Here is a 21457-nt window from a genome sequence, read left to right on the forward strand (position 1 = left end):
GCAGGGCTTCCCCCCAGTTTTCTGAGAAGTAGTTGGGTTACGTCATGGTGTAAGACTGAGGCATACGGCACGATGGCTCTGTCCCCCTGCTGTGACGTGGAGGCCCCGGCAGGCTCAGCTGACGTCCTGTCTTCTCGTACAGACACTCAAAAAGAAAAGAAAAAAAGGATAAAAGGTTTTCTCCTTGTGATGAGAACTCCTAGGATTTGCTCTCTTACCGGCTGCCCTGTGGGTCACACAGGGTGTTGGCCGTGGTCCTCACGTGGTACACTCTGTCCCTTACCACGGCAAGTGTGCCCCGGCCGACCACTTTCCCTTGCTCCTCTGCCCACACGGCTTTGTTCTTCACTTGAACACCGGAGCCGCCCCCGAATGTTAGCTTCTTCCTGAGAAACCCAGGCATCAGCAACCCTGAAGATGTGTTTGCTGATGATGCCGTAAGTTTTAGCCTTTAGGATCATGATGTCCTTGTGTCCGGCTGCTCCGGTGTCAGGAGCTCTCCTCCCATCGGAGCTGTGCAGGAGGTCACAGTAGTTCATGTCACTGTAGACCAGACTTGAGTTGAAAAGTCTGTTTTTAACATGTGTGGCACATGGAAGTATTTTCAAGCGGAGTCAAAATTAATTTTTTTGAGGTTTAAAGAACTGTTTTGCTCCTCATATACTTGGTGAAATCCTGTTGACATTTAATTTTGTAAAACTTTTTTTTTTTTTTTAAGATTTTATTTATTTATTAGAGCGCGAGCACGAGCAGGGAGAAGGGCAGAGGGAGAAGCAGACTTCCCACTGGGCAGGGAGCCTGAGACGGGGTTTGATCCTAGGACCCTGGGATCAGAACCTGAGCTGAAGGCAGGAGCTTAACCGACTGACTCCAGGTGTCCCTAATTCTGTGAAACTTTTGTTCCCGTGTTGTAGTGGTTTCTTTCCTTTTTAATTTTTATAATTTTGAACCCTTTTATTGATTTTGAGTTTTTATAAAGCTCATTAAGGATTCAAATAACATTTTCTTTTATTTTTAAAAAATCTGCTAGACCGGAACTTGTCCGTCCAGCTACAACTTTGTATCAACACAACCTGACTGGAATTCTTGAAACAGCCGTCCGGGCCACCAACGCCCAGTTTGACAGCCCCGAGATCCTCAAGAGGCTGGACGTGAGGCTGCTGGAGGTACCGTGGCTTCAGGCCTGCGTGGCAGGGAGTGCCCTGCTCGAGGGCAGGTGGTCTAGCCTGGTGGGCGGGGGGTCGCTGCCTGCTCGGCCTGTGCTCAGATGGGCGAGCTGGACGGGACCCTGGGCCCAGAGCCTGCAGCGCTCCCAGGGTGCCTGGCAGCTCGTCGTGGAGTAACTCCTGTTTCTGGTAACGTGGCAGGAGCCACAGGAATGAGACGCGATGACGATGCTTATGAGCAAAATAGTAACGCGGCGAGCACCAGTGTGTTTAGTTTCAGTTTGCTGGATGATGACTTTTCTTTAGGGAATGAGTCTGAGAAACATCATATACTGTTTGCTCTGATGAAGGACCACTAGCAGGGACCTACTAGGTTTTCAAAATGTGGTCTTTTAAAGGATTTGGGACATAGAAGGCAGTGAGTTTCTGTCAGCAGAGTGTGGTGAGTAATTCTAAATGGATTTTATGGTGCTTCTGCAGAACCACGCCCTTTGTTGCACGGTGTCTGCAGAGTGTCTCCTGGGTGGCTGGGGTTGCGGTACCGAGGGCACAGGAGTGCACAGAAGGGTGCAGTTCTCATGTCGCTGACACTCTGAACTGCGGAACCTTCTGCAAAAGTTGGGCTTGATTTTACTGCTGCTTCTCCGAGGCCCGGACCTGTCCCCTGGCAGTAAGCAGAGTGCTGGCGGGAAAGCCTGCAGCGTTTGTGCTTGTCCCCAGGTCTCTCCAGGTGACACCGGGTGGGACGTGTTCAGCCTGGACTACCACGTCGATGGGCCCATCGCAACGGTAAGGCCGTGCTGAGTGACGGGACAGCGGCCACAGCCCCTCACGCTGCTGGCCGTCGCTTGTTTGCGACCAGCTGTCTTCTCCGGGAGCTTCTAGAGAAAGCCGGCACAACATCTGGGATAGACCCACTGAGTGAAAACAAGCGAGACTTGTGTGTGTCTTTTAGCTGAAATGATCTGTAATTTTAAGAATTCTTAAAAATACCCTTTGTTGCATCTTGGGTTTTAGCGAGGACTTAGTAAGTGCATCGCCGGTGCTGCTGCGTTGCTCGTGGACGGCAGCGAGTCCTTCAGAGGACAGCAAGTGTGTTTCAGGGGAGTCCCGGTTGGACTCTTGGGGAAAACGTCGCTTAAACCGACAGGAAATAGCTGTAGTGTTGTATGGAGTGCGTTTGCCGCACTTAACAGAAGCGCCGTCGCGGGCTGTGGGGAGACTGACCGTCAGCGTGTGTCTGCGGCGAGCCCGGCCCCTCAGCGCTTGCGCTTCTGTTCAGACCCGAGTGAAGCCTCCTTCACCGGGAAGCTTCTTTGAACCCACTTCAGTCCTTCCACAGCTGAAGTGTTGGAGGAGGACATGCGTTTCTTTTAATTATCGGGGAAAATACTCCATTAAGAAGAAATATAATTTGGCTTTAAAATTTCTCCAGGGATGAGTGCCGCCCCTGCTGGGGTACTCCCCCAGGGCTGTCCTGTCCCGGTGCGCCCTGTGGGGTGCTGGCGCGGCTGCCGCGGGCCGGGAGCGCCGGGAGCTCATGCACCTCCCCAGTGTTGAAACGTTACCAGGTCGAAGCCTCTGTATCGTAAACGCGTGACTGCTGTCAGGTTTAATTTTTTTGTCATAGTCAAATTCATTTGTTCTCCTTTGACTCCCATCCTAAATGGTTTTAAATTCTTACTCCTTAAAATGCTCTGTTCTAGGGCTCCTGGCTGGCTCAGTCCATTAGCGTCCGGGTCCTGAATCCCGCTCAGGTCATGATCTCCGGGTCCCGAGTCCAAGCTCTCCGTGAGGCTCCCCGCTAGGCATGGAGCCTACTTTAAGAAAATCTGTTCTGTGCATTATCATTGAAATCAGAAACTTTCCTATTACCTAGTTTGTGAGTACGTTGTATATTACTGTTCCTGGCGTGAAAGACACCGCAGTAGAGACCACCGTATCTTATTTCGAAGGAGGAGTGCCTCGAGTCGTGGTGAATTGAACGCGGCCACAGACGCAGCTGCTGGGTTCTGGTGCTACCGCGGGCTTCACTGAGGGTGCACAGTTAGGTGCGGCACCGCTTGTGTGCGAACACTCGCTTAGGCCGTCTGTTTTTCAAAGTCTAGATTTTTGAAAGCTCTAGTGGCAACAGTGAAGAAGTTTGTGTCTCAGATTTATTTAAAGAACACATTTGGAATGGCTCTAGCTGTGGCTAACAGGTGTTGACTTCCATGCCAGCGCCAGCGGGGGGAGGGCACGCCTGGGAGGCTCCTCGGAGAGGGGGAGCAGGGCCTTGGAACGCATCAGCAGGGTGTGCTGGGGACATTGTGCAGGGCGGGACGTCTTGCACCTCTGGCCTTTGCTGTTCCCGTCCTGGGTTAACTGTGTCCTGGCTTGTTATATTTTCCGCTACTTGGAATATTTTATTGAAAGGTACACTTTTTAAAGTCAAATTTTGGAAGAAAATGGATTGTCTGCTTTTTCCCTGTTAAACTTACTATATTATCTCTATTCCTTTTATGTTCTCAGTGACTGAGATTGTCATTTTTGTAGAGCATTTAATTATGATGAGAATGTCTCCTGTGTTAGTCCCATAATTTTATCTGCTGTAGCGCAGTGTGATTGTAGCTTCTTGCTAACCCTGTGAAGAAGGACGTGGAGGGTTATCTCCGATCCTCTCATTTGGGTGCTGAGTAGGATAAAATCCATGGGTCGGTCATGGATCTCCAGGGCATTGAGGTCAGGTGTCAGAAGCTTATTTAGTATTTTTCTGAACTTTATTCTACACAGACAGTGGACTGAAAGCCCAGATGTGCAGTGCCACTAAAGGTGAAGGGTGTCCCCGTGCCTGTGCAGTGGGTACGACTCTTCTCTCTGAAACAGCTGCGGAGTGTGAAGGACTGTGAGGAGACTGGATGTCTGTGAACCGGGTCCCATGGAGCGTGCTCTGGGAGCCTGGCGCTTACAGGAGCCTCCCGATGGCATTTGTGTGGCACGTTTCTTTTTTTATTTGTTAAAATCTTTTTTTATTTTAAGATTTTATTTATTTATTTGACAGAGAAAGATCATCAGTAGGCAGAGAGGCAGGCAGAGAGAGAGGAAGGGAAGCAGGCTCCCCGATGCGGGGCTCAATCCCAGGACCCTGAGATCATGACCTGAGCCAAAGGCAGAGGCTTTAATGCACTGAGCCCCCCAGGTACCCCCACATTTCTTTAATGCAGTTGTAAAGTTGTTTCATCCCATCACCTTCATCTCCATAATGGCATGAGCAGTAGTGCGGCTCCGCAGAAGAGGTGGTGCCCCTCGCTTCAGGGTTGATTTCAGAGCCCCTGCAAAGCAGTCCCTAGATGTGCTTTAGACGTGCACCTGCCAAATGCCGGCACAGGAAGCGCGGCGGGAGATAGACGGGTAGTGCTTGCAAGGACTACATGTAGGCAGTGCCCCGAACACACACGGTGGGAAGCCGGTCCAGCAGTGTACGGCGAAGTGCTCCGATTGCAAGCTCAGTGAAAAGTGTCCTGTCTGGAGAAGGGGCTGGGAAGGGCATATGGCCTTCGTCCTTGAGGGGCAGGCGGGGTCTGGGCTGGAGGAGAGTGTGGGTTTGCTGGGGCATAGGGGCTGCAAGAGGGTGATGTGGGGGAACGCCCCCAACCCAGCACTGCTGGCGGCAGAGGTCCCGCTTAGGTGGCCTGTTTTCGGTTTGTGCTCCAAGGGGGGCGCTGGGGACACAGAAGATGCATCCCTTTCTCACGGCATCTAGGAAAGGGCAAACGTATGCCCCATCTGTGTGCACACATACGCAGTAGGGTTGGAGCCGTGTTTGCATGGGACAGACAGACTCTAGAAGATTCTTTGTGGGTCACCTGACATGTGTATTTAACCGGCCCCCATGGGAGGGAGGTGAGCGTGGAAGGAAGGCCTCTTCCCACCCCTGCCCACAGGGCGCATCTTCCCGGGGTGGGACCCTGCAGGCCAGTTGCAGTGAAATGGCTTCAAGAGCAAGATGTACCTCCTGGAAGACCACCCGCAGCCCCTTTAAGCCTTGGGGTCCTTCCCGGCCCTGCCTCCGCCAGATTCATCCCCCTCACATCTCCCTCGGGGGGTCGGGCCCGGGAAGCTGCCGCGGAGCTGGAGCCGGAGCTGGAGTTAAGAGTCTGTGTGTTCGACTAAGGGTTAGGCTGGGTTTAAAGGTCCCAACACACCAGTCACCAGCCACGTTTCTCAGTTTGTGGCATTGATGTGAGAGTGACGCGCTGCTCAGCAGGTCCCCGATTGCTGCGGTTCAGTGTCACGGGACTCCCTAGGACGTGTTCGTTGCTCACGTGCTACTTAGCACTTATGAGACTTGATTGTGTGTTCCTTGGCTTTTTTTGTGTTAAAAGAAAAAGATGCAGAAAGCTTGAGTGCTGTCCTGGGAGGCTCTTCTGTCGCAGAGGACTACTCACCTGTGTCGTGCTCTTTTCAGGTGTTTACTCGCGAGTGTATGAGCCACTACCTGCGGGTGTTTAACTTCCTGTGGAGGGCTAAGCGGATGGAGTACATCCTGACCGACATTCGGAAGGGCCACATGTGCAACGCCAAGCTCCTGAGAAACATGCCCGGTAAGCCCGCCCCGGGCGGCCGCCGCACCCGCAGGGACTGGCAGTGCCGTCCCCCGGCTGAGAAGTGACGCCTGTGTGCTTGCGGGCGTGCTGTGTGTGGGAAGGCTGTAACACTGCGGACCTGGGGTTCTGTGCAGATCGGGAAGAAAACTGCGTCACGCTGGGTTGTTCCAGATCGCGAGGTCTCTCTCAGAGCTCCGTGCGTTTGCACTCTAGTGTTCACATAGGGATTTTATTAATTGATTTTTAAGGAGTGAAAGCTGTTTAATAAATGAGTGGTTCATTTGAAATTCACTTAGTGTGTTGATTAGTTTGTTTGGAAATTGCTTGAATGTTTGTTTTGGTTCGTAAACCAGGACATGGAAGCATTTGGTAATATTATTTTATACTTATAAGCTGTTATGAACTTTCTCATGTCAGATAGCCAGGCTTATTTTAAGGTTTAGTAAGTACTGAGTACGTTCGATTATCTGTTCAAAACCTTTGAGAAGGTGTTTCAGCAGTGTGTCTTTCAAGAGGAACAGCAGTGATAGATTCTTAATCCTTTGGGGAAAGTGATTATTGAGAAAGGAGCCATTGTTTGACGACAGGCAGGTGTGATCCCTCCACATGTACTAGGTCAAGGCTGATCCTTGAGCAGCTCCCAGAGTTCCAGAAAAATGACACCCCAGAAGCTGGGGGCCGGTGTGTTGGCACGACGGGCAGTTTGTGTTGGCTGTCCCACGCCTTCTGTATTCATAGCTGGTCTTTTCCTGGGGATCAGGATGCCCTTATGCTCCTGGCCTTGCTTCCTCTGGACTCACTTCTTAGAAAATTGGTAATAAGGACCCTCTGACACGGCTGTAAAAAGAGTGAGAGGGAACGTTTTCTTTTAACTACCATAAAGCTCGTGGAGAGGAGATACTGCCTTTGAGTGTCTCTAGTGCATGTGGGCTTCCTGGCGGAGGGGCTGCTTTGTTTGGGAAGGTTAGAAGGGGCATCTGTCAATCAGAGAGCCTCGCAATCTCCTGGCTCTGCGCCTGTCCCCCCTTTCCCACGGTATGCTCGGGGTGACTTGCTGTGTCTGCTGGGTGGCCACTGTGGCTGGCCTTGCGGTCTCCTTGGGGGGCGTTGGTGCTGCAGTGCGAGGGGTGCCCGTGTCCCCCTTCCTGCCTGATGCGGACGGGCTCCGTGCTGCCGTGCCTTCGCAGGAGGCGTCTGGGCAGCCCCGGCTCTGTAGCAGGTCCCACTGTTAGCTGGCAGTGACCCGGGTCTGCAGGACCTCACTCTGTCGAAAGCTCTGCTTTCGACACGAGGGTCACAGACCTCTGATCAGTTTTCTGCATGTGGGAGAAGTGGGCTTTACCCTGCATGGCGTTAATCACGCCAGTAGAACGTTGTGCCGCTAGGGAGAGCTCTGTGTTTGCTTCTGTCACTGACCCTTTCCTTGTCGCTGAGACCTCCCCTGGACTCTAGCAGAGTGTCGGCTCCTGCCTGTGTGTTTGTAGCGAGCGTCCTGTCCTGTATCTTCGGCTGCGGGGGTTTTCTTTTTTCCCATGAATGTAGCTAACGGGATAAGCTTTTTTGGTAAGGATCCGTCTGTTTGCATCTGAATGGTTCCTTAGATGGTTAGGGATGGAACAGCTGGGCGGACAGGCACGGATTCTCATCTTACTTTACGTTTGCGAAGCTGGTACTGGGATTTCAGCTCTAGGTGTGCGTCGTCAGATGACTTCGGGGACAGATGACTTCGGGGACGAGGTGCTGGCTCAGGGCGCGGCCCCCGGGCCCAGCCCTCTGCCTCGAGGTGGCTGTGTTGCTCTTGATCAGCGGAAGCTGAAAGCTGGATGCTGCCTTCAAGCAGATTGTCCCTTTGTTTTAATGTCTTTAATGCATTTTAAATGTTGAGTGTAAATGCTTTCGTCATTTGTGTTTTATTTTTCAGGAAACTGGTTTTTTGCTCCTGTTTCTGTTGGGGTGTGTTCTTTCTTTCAGTTATAAGGAGTATTTCAAAGTTGTTAGTGTCCAGGTGACTTAATGAGCTGAAATCAATCAGCTACTTCATTAGGTCTTGTTAATACAGAAAATTGAGAAACATCCTGCCAACCGTAAATCCGAGGCAAGAACACAGAGCGATCGTATAAAGTGCTTCTGTAAACCACTTCTGCAGCTGTTTGCTCCTGTACGGGGCGGGGAGCAGGCGTGCCCACGCGCAGGGTCAGTAGTACCCAGATACCATTGCAGTAATACTTGTTGAAAGAACTTTTTTGGAATAAGTAGTTACACTGGAAAATGCTGTGTTTGGTGCACGACTTTCTGATCGGCGTCTGCCGCGATGCTGATGCCCGTTTCTGTCTGTCTGTCTTTCAGCTAGACAGAAGGAGTTGTTAGAAAAATCGTTGAAAGATTCGGGTTCCAGTGGTACGGAGTCGTGTTGTTTTGGTTGTTGGATTCAGTTAATCTAAAAAGTATCACAGTTAGTGGCGACTAAGTTTGTGTTTCACGGAGCAGCTCACAAAATGAAATAGATAAGCCGTGCACTGAGCTGTGTTCTTGCTCATCCTTGGTGTACGGGGCGGCGGGCGGGGCAGTGAATGGAGGCCCCTCCCCGGAGAAGTGCTATTAAAATGATCTCCTTCTCGGTCCTGTTAGGAATGAAAGTGAGCGTGGTGGCGGTGGGAGGGGCGGTCAGGCCCCGTAGGGGACGCACGGCCGCGGGTGCTGCTGCGTCCCGCCTGTGTCATTGGTGGCTGGTTTTCGTTCTTGGTTCATACGATATTAATGTTCATCGTACGGTGGACAGTGTTCTGGACCGCAGAAATGATAACTTAGAAAAGGAGTAGACATTTTTCTCTCTAAAGCATCTCCCTGTGTGCATCAAGTTTGCGTATATGAGGAGGCTCCTCGGTGATTAGACCCTTATGAGGAGTTCCCTGTGCCGGGCCGCGAACCGTGTGGTTCGTGGTCAGCACAGACGCCGAGCGGCTCTGCCCAGGCAGGTCTGCCGTCCGCCAGCACCACGCTGTGGCCAGGAGCCCATTTCCTTGTCTTCTGCCTCGGTTCCCTATTTGGGGGCAGGGTCGTAGCCGCAGCGCTCCCGTCCTGGGGTCTTGGATCCTGGGTCTGTGTAGGGCTCTGACCAGTGTGGCCTGGGGTGGGGGTGGGAGGCGCCTCGCAGGCATCCCTGCTGGGGGCCTGGCCGCGCAGAGGACGGCGGATGGCGTTTGCAGGGCCTTCGTGCTGATGAGCGGTTCTGCATACGGGGTCCGAGGAATCCTGCTTCTTGCCAACTTCTTGGAGCCCTTCGCCTTGAGGAGTAAATCAGACGGGTGACTCGGTCGGGTTGCTTTCAAGTGTCGTAGCCTCGGTTACACGTACAGCTTCAAGGAGGTGATTGGCAATTGGGAAGAAACTGCTTTAGGGTACTTTTTTTTTTTTTAAATAAACTTTTTATAACTTGTAACAAACCCGGCGCTGTTGAAGGTGCATCTCCAGACGCGCGGGTGCTTCCCGTCGAGGTGCTCGGCAGTGCCGTCAGGTCCCTCCCGAGCCCGCGGTGTTTCCGTCGGCCGTGACGTTCTCGCAGTGGCCGTCGAGGGCAGCACGGACTTGCAGACGGACCTCACGTCCGCTCTGACGGTTCTGGTTTTGTGTGTGCAGCCGATTGCCCTGAAGCCAGCCCAGTGGCGGGGCGTTGGGTTCCTGTCGGACCCGGGGTCCTCACGGGTGTGGCTTGTACGGGGCCACCGCGCGCCTGGTGGTAAGTACATGCGGTCTCTGCAGGTGCCATTGCCCAGCCTTCAGGGGAGGGTGGAGCTGTCCCTGCCTCCCGGCTCTGGGGTGAAGCCCCCAAGTGGCGTTGTACGTGGCCCTCGTTTGCTTTTAGAAGCTTCCTGATGCCGTGACGCAAGCGACTCCCACGTAAAACAGCATTTTGTGACGCTCTTTGATGCCGAAAGCAGTTTGGGTGAGCGGGCTTGGGTGTCAGGGAGCCCCGTCCGCCGCTTGGGCAGTGTCCGCAGGAAGAGCGCAGATGACCGTCCTTCACGGGAGCATTGACGCCGCCCAGGGACACCGGGGCTCCCGACGGTGGGGACGTCGGGGGGTTTGGAGCGCGCACTAGTCCTCTGAGGTGGCCTGCAGCTGCGAGGGCCTGACGCCGACCCAGCCAGCAGAGTCCCCACGGGGCACTGAGGCCGTTTTTAAAGTCTGTGTCCCGCAGTTCTCTCTGTCCCGTTTGTTTCACTCCCTTGTCATACTTAGGGGGCCGAAGGCGGCGCTCGGAGAAATGCGTGCGGCAGTCATTTGCCCGCGGAGCTAGTTAAAGGCGTTTGGGCTGGAAACCAAATACGCCCAGTCTGACCCACACTGAAATGTGCCTGTGACCGTTCCTTTGGTGGCCCCATCTGCCTGAGCCCTCCTCTGCGTGGTGTCGTCCCCTCATACTCTGAGAGAGTCTTTGATCAAAAAATTAAAAGTATGAACGGAGAGTGGCTATCTGTGGTGACCTCTAAGCCTTTCGATGGTTTTGTAATCTTTCAAAGAATCGGAACAGAGTCAGGGCACAGGCCCATCTCCCTCCTGGGTCATGTCTCTCTCAGGGGACGAGGTCCCTTTCGGGCCCTCAAGGAAAGGTCACTTTTGTCTCCAGATCTCTGGGGGTCATGAGGTCTTACACAGCGGCAGGCGTGTTCTGAAAAAGCCACAGAGCTGAGCAAATAGTCAGGCTCGCGCAGTGAAATGTGTCTAATTTTCAGATGCAGTTACTGTGTTTTACGCCGTCCCTTAATCAGGTCCTTCCGTTATGTGAAGTAGCGCACGTGACGAGACAGCCAAGCCCTTGCGTAGCTCAGAGGGCCCGAGACCGGCCACGGAAGGACCGCTCCCTGTGCGGAGGCGCTGACCGTGGAGGCTGGAGGCGGTGGTTTCGAGAGGGCGCGTGCAGCCGTGCGGGGCTGGGGGGGAGCGTGTGGCAGCTGACGTGCGCCCGCGGCGTCTGACACGGCTCTTCGGCTCGCTTGCAGAGTTCTCCGGGGTACTGCACCACTGCCACATTCTGGCGTCCGAGATGGTCCATTTCATCCACCAGATGCAGTACTACATCACGTTTGAGGTACCCGGCGCGCCCCTCCTGCCCGCTGAAACACGTCGTGTCTTTGTGTGGCGTACGTTGTCGGGGATGTGGGACGGGGAAGACACACCTTACCCCTGAGTGTCGCGGTTGTGTCTCCTAGGTGCTGGAGTGTTCCTGGGATGAGCTCTGGAACAAAGTGCAGCAGGCCCAAGACTTGGACCACATCATTGCGGCGCACGAGGGCTTCCTGGACACCATCATCTCCCGCTGTCTGCTGGACGCTGACTCCAGAGTAAGCCCCGGGGGCTGCTGGGAAGCAGGAGCAGTGAGAGTCCTCTCCTCTGGGGCTCCTGTCCCCCGGGACATCTTAGGAATTGCCCAAAGGCCACGTTAGTAGTAACTAGGGCTGTTTTAGTAATCGCTTAACATTCTGGGTGGGCTGTTTCCGAGCGGAATTAGAGCCAGAACATGCTCTGAAGTGGGTATAGGCGGGCGAGGCACGTAACCGCACCTATCCGTTCGCTCAGTGTGACAGCGGTGTCATCCGTGGGGCTCAGAAGACAGAGACGACCCCCGGCTGGTTTCGTGTCATGCACGGAGTAAGCCAGGCGGGCGGTGCGAGGACACAGCACACGGCGCCCATCTGTGAGTTCAGGAGGCGGACGGCGTGAGCACGCGCAGAGCGCTCCGGGCTGTCCCTTTGCTGTCTTATCCAGGGACCAGGGTCTTCTCTGTGTTTGCCTTGGTTAAGGGCGTGTCTGGCTGCACGGGTCAGAAGATCGGCTGTTTGTCTAGAAAACTGTCGGGGTCCTCGGTCCCAGCTTGGGCGCTAGCGTTGCTTCCCCATAGACCCTGTTGCGGACATCGCTGCTCCGTGCGGCCGAGCCTTGTGCGTTCTGACTCCATTCCCACGTCGGGGGAAGCAGCGAGCACATTGTTTTCCTTTGAAAGGAAGATACTGTGATGTAAGAGCCAAAATTTTGTGTGCATTTTAGACATGAAATGTGTGACTTCACAGAGATTTCCAGCTCGCGGAGGGCCGCCTCTGCTTCTCCCTGCGCCCTCCTCGAGGGAAACACGCTGCCTCCCAGCCGCGGCTGGGACGCGCTGTCTCCGTGTGCCCGAATTTGCTGCTGAACCTGTCCCTCGTCTGTGCAAAACAGTTGCTCAGAGATGCCGCAGTGTAGAACGCTTTCAGAAAGGTACGGAAACAGTGGCACACAAGTAATTTGAAACACTTTGGATGGAACTAATAATTCAAGAAACGCGCACCCACGGCCTTTGACCCTGGCCGCAGTGAGCCTCGTCTGTGTCAGCTGAGCCGTAGCCGCAGTCTCGGTGAGCCGAAAGGCTGGTGGCGCATGCGCTGGAGGCGCTCAGGGGGTACAGAGGGACGGCACAGTGCTGTCACATTGGAAGAGGTGTGACAGGCTGCGAGAGGTAAACGCTGTGGTTCACAGAAGCCTGTCATCGTAGTGAGGGATGCGGCAGCGGTCGCCACCTCTGTTCCTAGAGGCTTCGGAGCCACGGGTCGCGTTTTACAGAGATTAGCGTCTTTAGAGTCTGGGCTTTTCGGGGACCGGGCCACGTGCGAGGATCACGGCCGCGCTGACGTGGGTCTGCGTGTGGGCCGTGAGGAGTGTCAGCGGCTGGCCACACTGGCTTTCCGCCACGTGCGCGCGTGGCGGTTCTGGACAGAACAGCCACACCTCTTGCCTCTAGAAAATTTCCCTTGCTGGGAACAGAATCCAAGGAGAAAGCGTTTTCACCTCTGGCACCGTTTTCTTGTGGTCGTGGATGCTTACGTGTGGGGTGCCCCGAGTCACCGTGAGCGCGGAGGGAGTCACGGCGCTGAGGGCTGGATCATCCCTCCTGAAGCGGCCCCTAGACCGCCGTTCTGGACAGAAGCGAAGTACGTTTGGGGTCTCCCTTCCTGGGAGCACAAGGCTGCTTGACAGGCGGCGGCGGCCGTGGCGGACAGGTGCAGGCGCACACAGTTGTGAGTCCCGCCTGTGCCTTGCTGTGGAGGCCGCATCCCGCTGTCCACCGCTGCCACCCCGAATGCGCGTTCCAGTCCTCCCGCCCGAGCCACTGCGGACAGAGCCAGAGCAGTCAGCTTGTGGATGAGCTGATTGCTCCAGAAATGCTAATTCCTACTTGATTACGATAAACAAATTGGAAGAAATGGGCTTCATTAAAAACCAAAAAATTAGAGCACCTCTGTCTTTTGTTTTGCCTTTTGCTTGTCAGGTCAGGCCCCTCCAAAAGAAGCAGCAGCCTTGCGGCGAGCCCGGTGTTCTCCTGAGTCCTGGGCCGCCCAACCCCAGCTTCCGCGGCTGCAAGTTACTGACGTTTGTGGCCGTGTGTTGCCAACCCTTCCAGGGGACGTATTCGTGCTGGGCAGAGCGCGTCGCCCAGGCAGGGCTGCGGGGGGTGTTGCACGTGTCCCCACTGGCCGTAGTGCCTTCCCCCTGCAGCGAGCCGGGCTGCCTGTCCTCGCTGCCCCGGCTTCGGCGCTGCCTCCTGTCCGTGAGCCCGGAGCCCCTCTCGTTTCCCCGGCTCTCCTACACATCTCGGTAAAGTCCTGTCCTCTTTCTCCCATAACCTCTTGCAAGTCTTTTTTAGGTTCTTAGCACCGTAACTGTGGCATGTGGCTGGTTTGGAGGAATGTTACTCATATCATGACTTTGATTTTTTTTATCCAGTATTTTTCATCCCAGGGGTTTCTAGATCTGTTTCTAGACCCTGTTTTTACAAGGAAAGTCTGTTTTGTTTCTTTCCGGGGGTCTGTTTCCTGCCTTTCCTTGCCTCGGGGTGTTAGCTGGGCCCCCCGGCAGCATGGGAGGGCTCCTGGCCCATCCCCGACGATAAGGGGACGTTTATCCTTTCACTGTTCGCTCTGATGTTTGCCAGGAGATCTCGTAGGACTTAGATCAAGGAGGGCCTTGTCGTCCGGGTGCGTCTGGATGTTTGTGTCAGTCGTGAGTGGCTGCTAAGTTTTAACACGTGACTTTCTCTCCTGTGATTTCGAAATTATCTTTTCTCCTCAAATCGTTAGTGGGTTTTTAAGTCGAAGCGCAGGGTGGAGCTGAGCCTGCTGTTCGGCCGTGGGGCGCCCTCGTCCGTCCCTGCCGTCCCTGCGCGTCGTGGGATCCCAGCCCCGCCGGCGCACCACTGTCTTGGAGTTGGCCGTTCCAGCGTGTGCGCGTCTGGTGCTGTGCCTGGATGTGCGCTGCCTCACCCCAGTGAGCTCTGCTACAGGCCCTTTTCTCTCGCCCTCTTCCGTGCTGCACCGGGGAAGCAAGACTGAACTACGGGAGATGCCCGGGGGGGCACTGCGCAGCACGGGTGGCCGGCGCCAGCGACGCGTTTCAGCGTGACACTGTCCTCGCGTTCCTGCTGGACGCTGGGTTTTAAACTCAGTGCTGAATTTGTCCTTTATCACGTTCCGAATCCCCTTTCTCACATCCTCCGTGGCTGGTCTTGGTGTGTGTGGCTGCAAACAGTGAATTCGGTGGACGTCCTTTCTGACGCTGACGGCTCCGCGGTCTGGGGCCGCGCTGTGGTTCGGGGGGCCGCTGGGTGTTGAGTGCGCAGCACGGGGCCGGCAGAGAGCGCTGGGAGAACGCGAGCGGACAGCTTGTTTATAGTCTCTCTCCGTCTCCTGTCTGTCCTCAGGCACTTTTAAACCAGCTCAGAGCCGTGTTTGACCAGATCATTGAGCTTCAGAACACGCAGGACGCCATATACAGAGCCGCGCTGGGGGAGCTGCAGCGACGACTGCAGTTTGAAGAGAAGAGGAAACAGCGCGAAGTCGAGGTACGGCTTTTCCACCAGGGGCTTCTCAGTTTGAATAATGAGCTTATCACCAGCACAGGTAGTTTTCCTGCTGAAATGGTCCTGGAGACGGTGCGCACACCTACGTTTGGAGTCCTGAGCAGGCTCTGTTCCAGGCATGGCGGTCCCCCTCGCTGTCACCCTGTGTGACCTGACGACAGCATGCCCCGGCGTCCCGTGAGTGAGCCTGTGGCTGCTGCGTCCGTGGGCGCTGGTGGCTCTGCAGACCGGCCCCAGCTCTGCGCCGCCCGGTCACCTGGCCGGTGGACACACACAGACACATGGCAGCCAAAGCTCCACACTGCGGCTGCTGTTAGTGACCTTGTGGAATCCATGACCTTGGGCTGTTGAAGATGTCCCCACCGTGGTTCTCTGCTTCCTTTTCCCTTTTCTCTTAGGTTCATAATGATGTTTCCAGTTCAAGTTTGGGGTTAAAGGGACTTCATTTTCCTTATCTTCTGCACTGGAAATCCTGGTTTTGAATGTTAGCAGGCGGTCACTTGCTGTCTGACAGCCCCTCCCCCAGGGCACACGGACGTGCACACAGCTGTCTCCACGGCGGGCCCCAGCAGGCTGGCAGTGGGGCGCACAGTCGTGGTGCACCTCGGAATCCGGGTTCTAGTGCACTTGACGTAGTTATGACTCCCTGGACGGTACACCCCTGCTCAGTAGGCAAATTAATTGGCTTTAGCTCGGCTTTTAACTTATAAAACAAAATTGAATTTAATCTTGTAAAATAGTTACCTGGTTTTGCAGTCAAATCTATGACCCAAATCTTTGCTGCTTTCTGCTCTGCACCAGTCTGTGTCTTGCAGCCCAAAGACAATGTCACCAAGTTGGGATGTACCAAAGGATGGGACATTACAGATAAGCTTTGGCTCGTTCCATAATTACAAAGTTCATGTATCATTCTGATGAAATGTTGTAAGTCTCCACGTTTACAAAGTACAGGAGAAAATCACGCAGTCTCTCGATGGATGGATAAGATCATTGGACACTGAGGAGAGTCTGATAGGTTTGTTTAAAAGGCCCGAGTCAAAACCTCATGCTAATGGTGCCGTCCTGGGACTGAGACCCAGACCATTGTCACCCCGTTCAGCACAGCTGTGGCCGTGGCCGTGGAGGCCCGCCCGTGCTAGCAGCTGAGACGAAGAAATGCAGGTGCACACACGCAAGCGAGCAGTTTCGTTCTTTTTCTTTTTTGGGGTGGGGGGGCAAAAGTCATGGCTGTGGATATAGAAAATCTAAAATAATGTTTAGGTAAACTAATAGAATTAATAACTGACTTTATCAAGGTGGCTTAAAACAAGGTCATTATGTAGAAATCTATTCTATTTTTATCAGCCACAAACAAAATAAAATTTTTAAAAATGCCTTTAAAAGAGCATTAAAGTGTACCGATAAGGGTAAAGCCCCAGTTCAGGAAACTGTGAAACAGGACTTGGCGGCCGACGGTCCTCGGGCCGGGCCTGGCCTCCCATGTGTCTCCGGAGGTGGGGTGTGGCGGGAGCAGCCGTGCCAGTGATTTCCACGCTGTCCGTGGTGGCTTGTGTGCTGTGTGGGAGCGCTGAGTAGCAGCACAGATCACATGGCACACGGAGCCCAAAACGTGTGCTCCTTGGCCCCTCACGGCACATCGCAGGGGTGGCAGAGGGCCCCTCGGGAGGCAGAGGCGTAGACGGTGTTCACAGGAACTCATAGATTCAATGAAGTCCCAATTCTAATCCCCAACAGTTTCGGGTTTTCTTGTGGGTGTAATTTTTGGGGGGAGGGGTAGAAAATGATAATTTTAAAATTTATGTGGAAATACAAGGACGCAGCTCGAAGGGAGGAGAATTTTGGACAAGATAAGCGAGATGGTATGCATTTGTGCTTGAGTACACACATACCCTTAAGGTTTCCAAGATTACCGCAGTGAGAACAGTGGTGTTGGCGCAAGCAAGGACAGTCGGGAGCAGAATGACATCCAGGAAGAGCCCTGCACATTCTGGGTCATTTGTTCTCGACTGAGAACAGTGGGGAATGGAGCCTGGTAGATGGTGGTAGGCGGCTGTCTCGACCCTGCCTGGCACACACGCGACCACCGTGAGGTGGGCTGTGAATCTGCGCGTGAAGGATGACATGCTTAAGCTTCCAGAGGGTGCCAGAAGGAATAGCTGTAAGAGAAGTAGAAGTTTTATCCTCGTGTCAACGGCGAGGCAGCTGTTGATAAAAAGACAGGAATCCCGTGCTGACTCCTGTAGAGGCTGGCCGAGAAGGCATTTAGACTCACCATTCGTTAAGAACCATCCTAACAATCGAAGTAGACGTCTCTCCAGTACAGGAAGATGAGCCGTGCTTGGACAAGTGGCAAGAAGCTTTCCCGCCGAAGTCCAGGGTGAAGGGATTCCGGTACTTGGAGCCATCTGGGTCTGCTTTCACGTGGCAGGTCTGGGTTCGAAACCGTCGGTGATGAGGGAGAGACACAAGGCATCGCCTTCACTAACTAAAGCCTGGTTAGCTTGTGACGAATGACGGAAGGTGTTACGTGCTCTGCAGCATGGTCCTGTAGTTGTTACTACAAGGACGGGGTTCTCTGTGCTCCTGTGTGTTGATACGGAGCATCTCTGGGGGGTCTCACTAACTGGAAAGAGTGAGCGAGAGCACAGTTCGGCGTCAGCAGACTCTCGCGCAAGCGCCGAGCAGCCCGGAGGGTGTGGACAGCACCCATCTCCCCCGCTCTCCCTCCAGCGCGGTCCTACCGTGGCAGCTTCTTGTGCCCAGATTTTAATGGAATCTGGTCCTTGCGATTCTTCAGGGCCGGTGGGGAGTGACCGCGGCGGAGGAGGAGGAGGAGAGCAAGAGGATTCAAGAATTCCGAGAATCGATCCCGAAGATGTGCTCGCAGCTGCGGATTTTGACTCACTTCTACCAGGTGCGTGTTGGCGCCACGGCACGGGGCCCACGTCACGCCGCCGATTTTCTGCTGTTCACCCTCGCTCTCAGGGTGAAGAAAGAGGAGTCCTTTCAGTGCACCCCCCACCCACAGCAGGGCCCTGTCTCGGCTGCGACCTTCCCAGGGATCCCGGGCTGTCCCGGGCCGGTTCTGGTGTTGTCAGCGGTGGGTGGCAGCCCTGCAGGGGCCGGGCAGAGCTGTGCGGCCTCAGGGTCCTGTGGGAGGGTGTGCGGGAGCTGCTGCGGGGTCGCCGAGCGCACGAGGCGGCGGGGGCTTCACTCGGCCTGCGACCCCGGAGGCTGGGGGAGGAGCAGGTAGGGTGCGCGCTGCTGCGGGTTTCTGTGTTGTGCGTTTGGTCTGATTCTCTCTCCGGCGTGATTTAGTGATGGACACACAGGTGAGAAGGTTTTACGAAGAATTTTACGTTCGGTTGTTGGTAACTAATTACACAGGCATCGACGTTGAAACCGTTAGAAATGACGTTTCTGGGCACTGACGTCTCCATGTGGGTCGGGATTTAGAACGAAGCCGCGTCCCTGTTCCACAGCGTGTGGTTTGCTTCCCGGGTGCTCACGCTTGCCACGGTGGCTGTCTGCAGCATAGCGGGGCGTGGGCGGGCGCGGTCCCCGTCGCGGGCGCCCTTCCTCTGACATTAGCTACCACAGCACTGTTGTCGAAATGCTTCCTAAATGGTGGCAAAGACGGGATTTCGTTCAGTGCACGTGTCGTACGCACCATCTGGGTCCCCGTTTCTTACAGCGGGAGCGTAACAGTTCCACACTCTTGGCGAAGGTGGCAGTGCGTCCGCAGGGGTGATCTGCAGCCTACAGCGTGTGTCCCTGTGCTCACTTCTGAGGGAGGTGGGGATGGTTACACATTCTCCTGAGACACTTAACACATTTGTTTTAAAGATTCGACTTATTTATTTGCGAGAGCGACAGAGAGCACACGAGTGCTGGGGAGGGGCAGAGGGAGAGGGGGCAGCAGACCCCCGCCGAGCAGGGAGCCCGAAGCGGCCCCAGGACCCTGAGATCAGGACCCGAGCCGAAGGCAGAGGCTTAACGACTGAGCGCCCCAGGTGCCCTGAGACTTAATTCATTTTTGAAAAGTAATCTGTATAATCCCAGTTTTACTCAAATTATGGTCTTCATGTTTCTCAGTCATAGCCATTGAGGTATCTTTTCCTTAACAGAAATGAAGTCCTTCTCTGTTCTCTTTGACTTCGTGGCTGAAGCAGCCCAGGATTAGCAGCCGCGGCCACGATCATCACCTGACAGGAAGCCACTGGCTGTGGGTGCTTAGCACTCAGATTCCTTAGGGCCTGTTCCCGAAGTCGTCGGTTTCCCAGAAGGACAAAGGGGATGTCCATGGCACCCCACTCTGTGCTCGCTCAGGCGCGAGTTCTCTAGTGCAACGTACCCGCGTCCCCGGAGCTCGGAGAGGGACTGAGGTGCCGTTAGGGTTTGGAAGGACTCATGGGTTGTGGTGTTTCAGTGGCAGCGTCTCTGCAGATGGGACCTTTTCCAGGTGTGCAGGCAGGGAGACAAGCTTCCCCCTACTCTGGACAGCCACACACCCCCGGCTGTGACTCAGGAGCCCGGCAGGGATGGGGTTTGTGCCCAGAAGTACCTCGGCCCTGCAGAGAAGCAGCCGGTGTCGGTCACGTGCAAGCTGGAGGAAACTGCTGTCATGTCCCCGCGTCTCTACAAAGCCCCCTGAGGAGGAGGAGGTGGCTTAGCCACACTCTGCCTGCTCTTCAGGACAGTGACTCGGCCCACATCTGCAAGGAGCAGGGACCCTGTGGTTACGGGTTGGAGGTGCATCGTTTCTCTTGTTCTCATTTTTGTTTCTGGCAGGGCACTGGGATTCAGTGCTCTTTAGCTCAAAGGAAAGATGGAAAGCGTAGTCGTGGTTTTACATTGAAAAGACAAAGAACAGGCCTTTTTTATTTTTAATGTCAGAAGTTTTGCTTATTTTTATAGAACTTAGGGCAAAAAGGATGTTCTCTTACGTAAAACTTACTGATTGTGCATTCGTGTCTGTGGACGCGGCTGCCATTGGCTTGGTGAACCTGGGTTCCTGGGGCAGCCGTCTTCCGTTTGGGACGCCTGCCGCGGTGCGTGTTTCTGCAAGTCGGTCGGTCTGGAAGGAGAAACCAGCCCAGATGAGGCTGCGGCGGCGAGGGGGGCGGCCTGTGCCGTGGAGGCCCCTCCTGAAACGGCTGTTCTCTTTCTCCTTCTCAGGGCATCGTGCAGCAGTTTCTGGTGTTGCTGACGACCAGCTCCGATGAAAGCCTTCGGTTTCTGAGCTTCCGCTTGGACTTCAATGAGCACTACGAAGCCCGAGAGCCGAGACTGCGCGTGTCTCTGGGTTCTCGAGGGCGGCGCGGCTCCCACGCGTGACCCCTTCCCTGTCCTCACGGGGGGCTGCACGCGCTGGGCCCTGCGTTCCGAGACACACACTTTCAGATCCTCAAGGCCACTGGCCTGTCCGCCTTTCCTGCCCGCGTGTCCTTCAGCATTTTCGATGGCCTCTATAGAGCCAAATCCTGTTTTCGTACAGCCGCGGCGGAGAGACTCGTAACCTCACCCGTTATGACGCTGGTTTGCACGATCAGGTTTATTTTTTGAAATCGTCATAGTGAAGAGACACCACACTTTGTCGAGGCCTCGGAAGCTCTCCGCGATACAATTTGTACTTGTCACTTTCTGAGAACTCGCAGTTGCTTTGAGAGAAAATTAGAGCGAGTGGCTGTTCATCAGTTAAGACGCTGATGTCACTGCTCTTCTTTTAACCTCCTCTTTAGAGGCAGTTTTGTTACATAATCTAATTACATTGAAACAGAATGTCCCTGCTAAGAAAGTATATAGAGCATTTTATTTTGGTCTGTAGTGTGTAAATACTAACCTCTGTAAGAACGCTTATCCTTCTTTCAGAGTCTATCTTCTTTCAAAGTTTACATTTTTATATTTAATTTACTCCTTCAGATAACTTCTAAACTAGTGTAGACCTAGTTCAGTGGGGGGGGCATGAACTGAACACCCGCGAGCCTCCATTTCTCCATCTGTCCGCCGAAGTGGTATGTAAATACGGATGACTAGAAAGTTAACAAACTATTTTATTTTCAAATTCTGATAAGCATCGGGAAGAAACTGACTTGAATAATGAAGATTTCCTTTCTCCTTGCCTATTTTTTCATTGTAAATATTTATATACTGCTGACCAGATGTGGGGGAAACTGTTTTTTGTAAAAATGTCATATCAAGTCACATAAATCTGCCTTTATGATGTTGCATAAGTGAAACTTAGAGAATTAAAAGCAGTTATCTTTCTGACGTATCCGTTCTTCCTGGAATGAATGCTCTGGAGAGACCGAGGTCGCCTGTCAGGTTTGCGGGCCAGGAGGCGCGTCCGGGCACGAGCTGGGCATGGGTGAGACCTGGGAAATGCCCTGTGTGTGGCCTTGGGGTAGAGTGGAGGGTGGGGGGCACCTGCCATCAGCTGTTGGCGGTTCCCGTCTGGGTCCCTTTCCTACCAGAGGGGCGGTTAGGAGTCTGGCTCTGCAGAGATGCATCTGTGGTAAAGGATAGAACTTCGTAGGATACCAGCTTAGTCTTACTTTAAAGATTTGTAAAATTGGAAATTGGACGCATGTATCTCTACCGGACCGTGTCCCAGAAAGGATGGTGTCTTGCGCACGGGTTTCCCCCACCGGCCCCAAGCGGGTGCACCTGTGTGGACTCCAGCCAGCCCAAAGCCAGGAGAGCAAAGCAGCGACCACCATTAACTTCTGTTGGGGGTGGGGGGCGGCTTGCACACTCCCAGACCCCGAAGTGACCCGTCTTGGGCTTTTCTTAGGGCACATCTGGCAGACAGTGGACAG

General features: G+C 54.2%; 1 protein-coding gene across 1 annotated transcript in view; it reads left to right on the forward strand.

Annotated features, from left to right (window-relative positions):
• TUBGCP3 (tubulin gamma complex associated protein 3) overlaps positions 1-19976 on the forward strand; it is a 63647-nt gene extending 43671 nt beyond the window's left edge. The window contains exons 15-22 of the mRNA XM_032881105.1: positions 1031-1166; positions 1887-1955; positions 5614-5749; positions 10753-10841; positions 10963-11094; positions 14481-14621; positions 17437-17553; positions 19818-19976. Of these exons, the coding sequence (XP_032736996.1) occupies positions 1031-1166; positions 1887-1955; positions 5614-5749; positions 10753-10841; positions 10963-11094; positions 14481-14621; positions 17437-17553; positions 19818-19976 (979 nt within the window). The remainder of the gene's footprint in view (positions 1-1030; positions 1167-1886; positions 1956-5613; positions 5750-10752; positions 10842-10962; positions 11095-14480; positions 14622-17436; positions 17554-19817) is intronic.
• Positions 19977-21457: the final 1481 nt, after the last annotated feature.

The sequence above is a fragment of the Lontra canadensis genome, unplaced genomic scaffold (assembly GCF_010015895.1).
Source record: "Lontra canadensis isolate GAN:19392208 unplaced genomic scaffold, GSC_riverotter_1.0 scaffold73, whole genome shotgun sequence".
In the NCBI taxonomy this organism is placed as follows: domain Eukaryota; kingdom Metazoa; phylum Chordata; class Mammalia; order Carnivora; family Mustelidae; genus Lontra; species Lontra canadensis.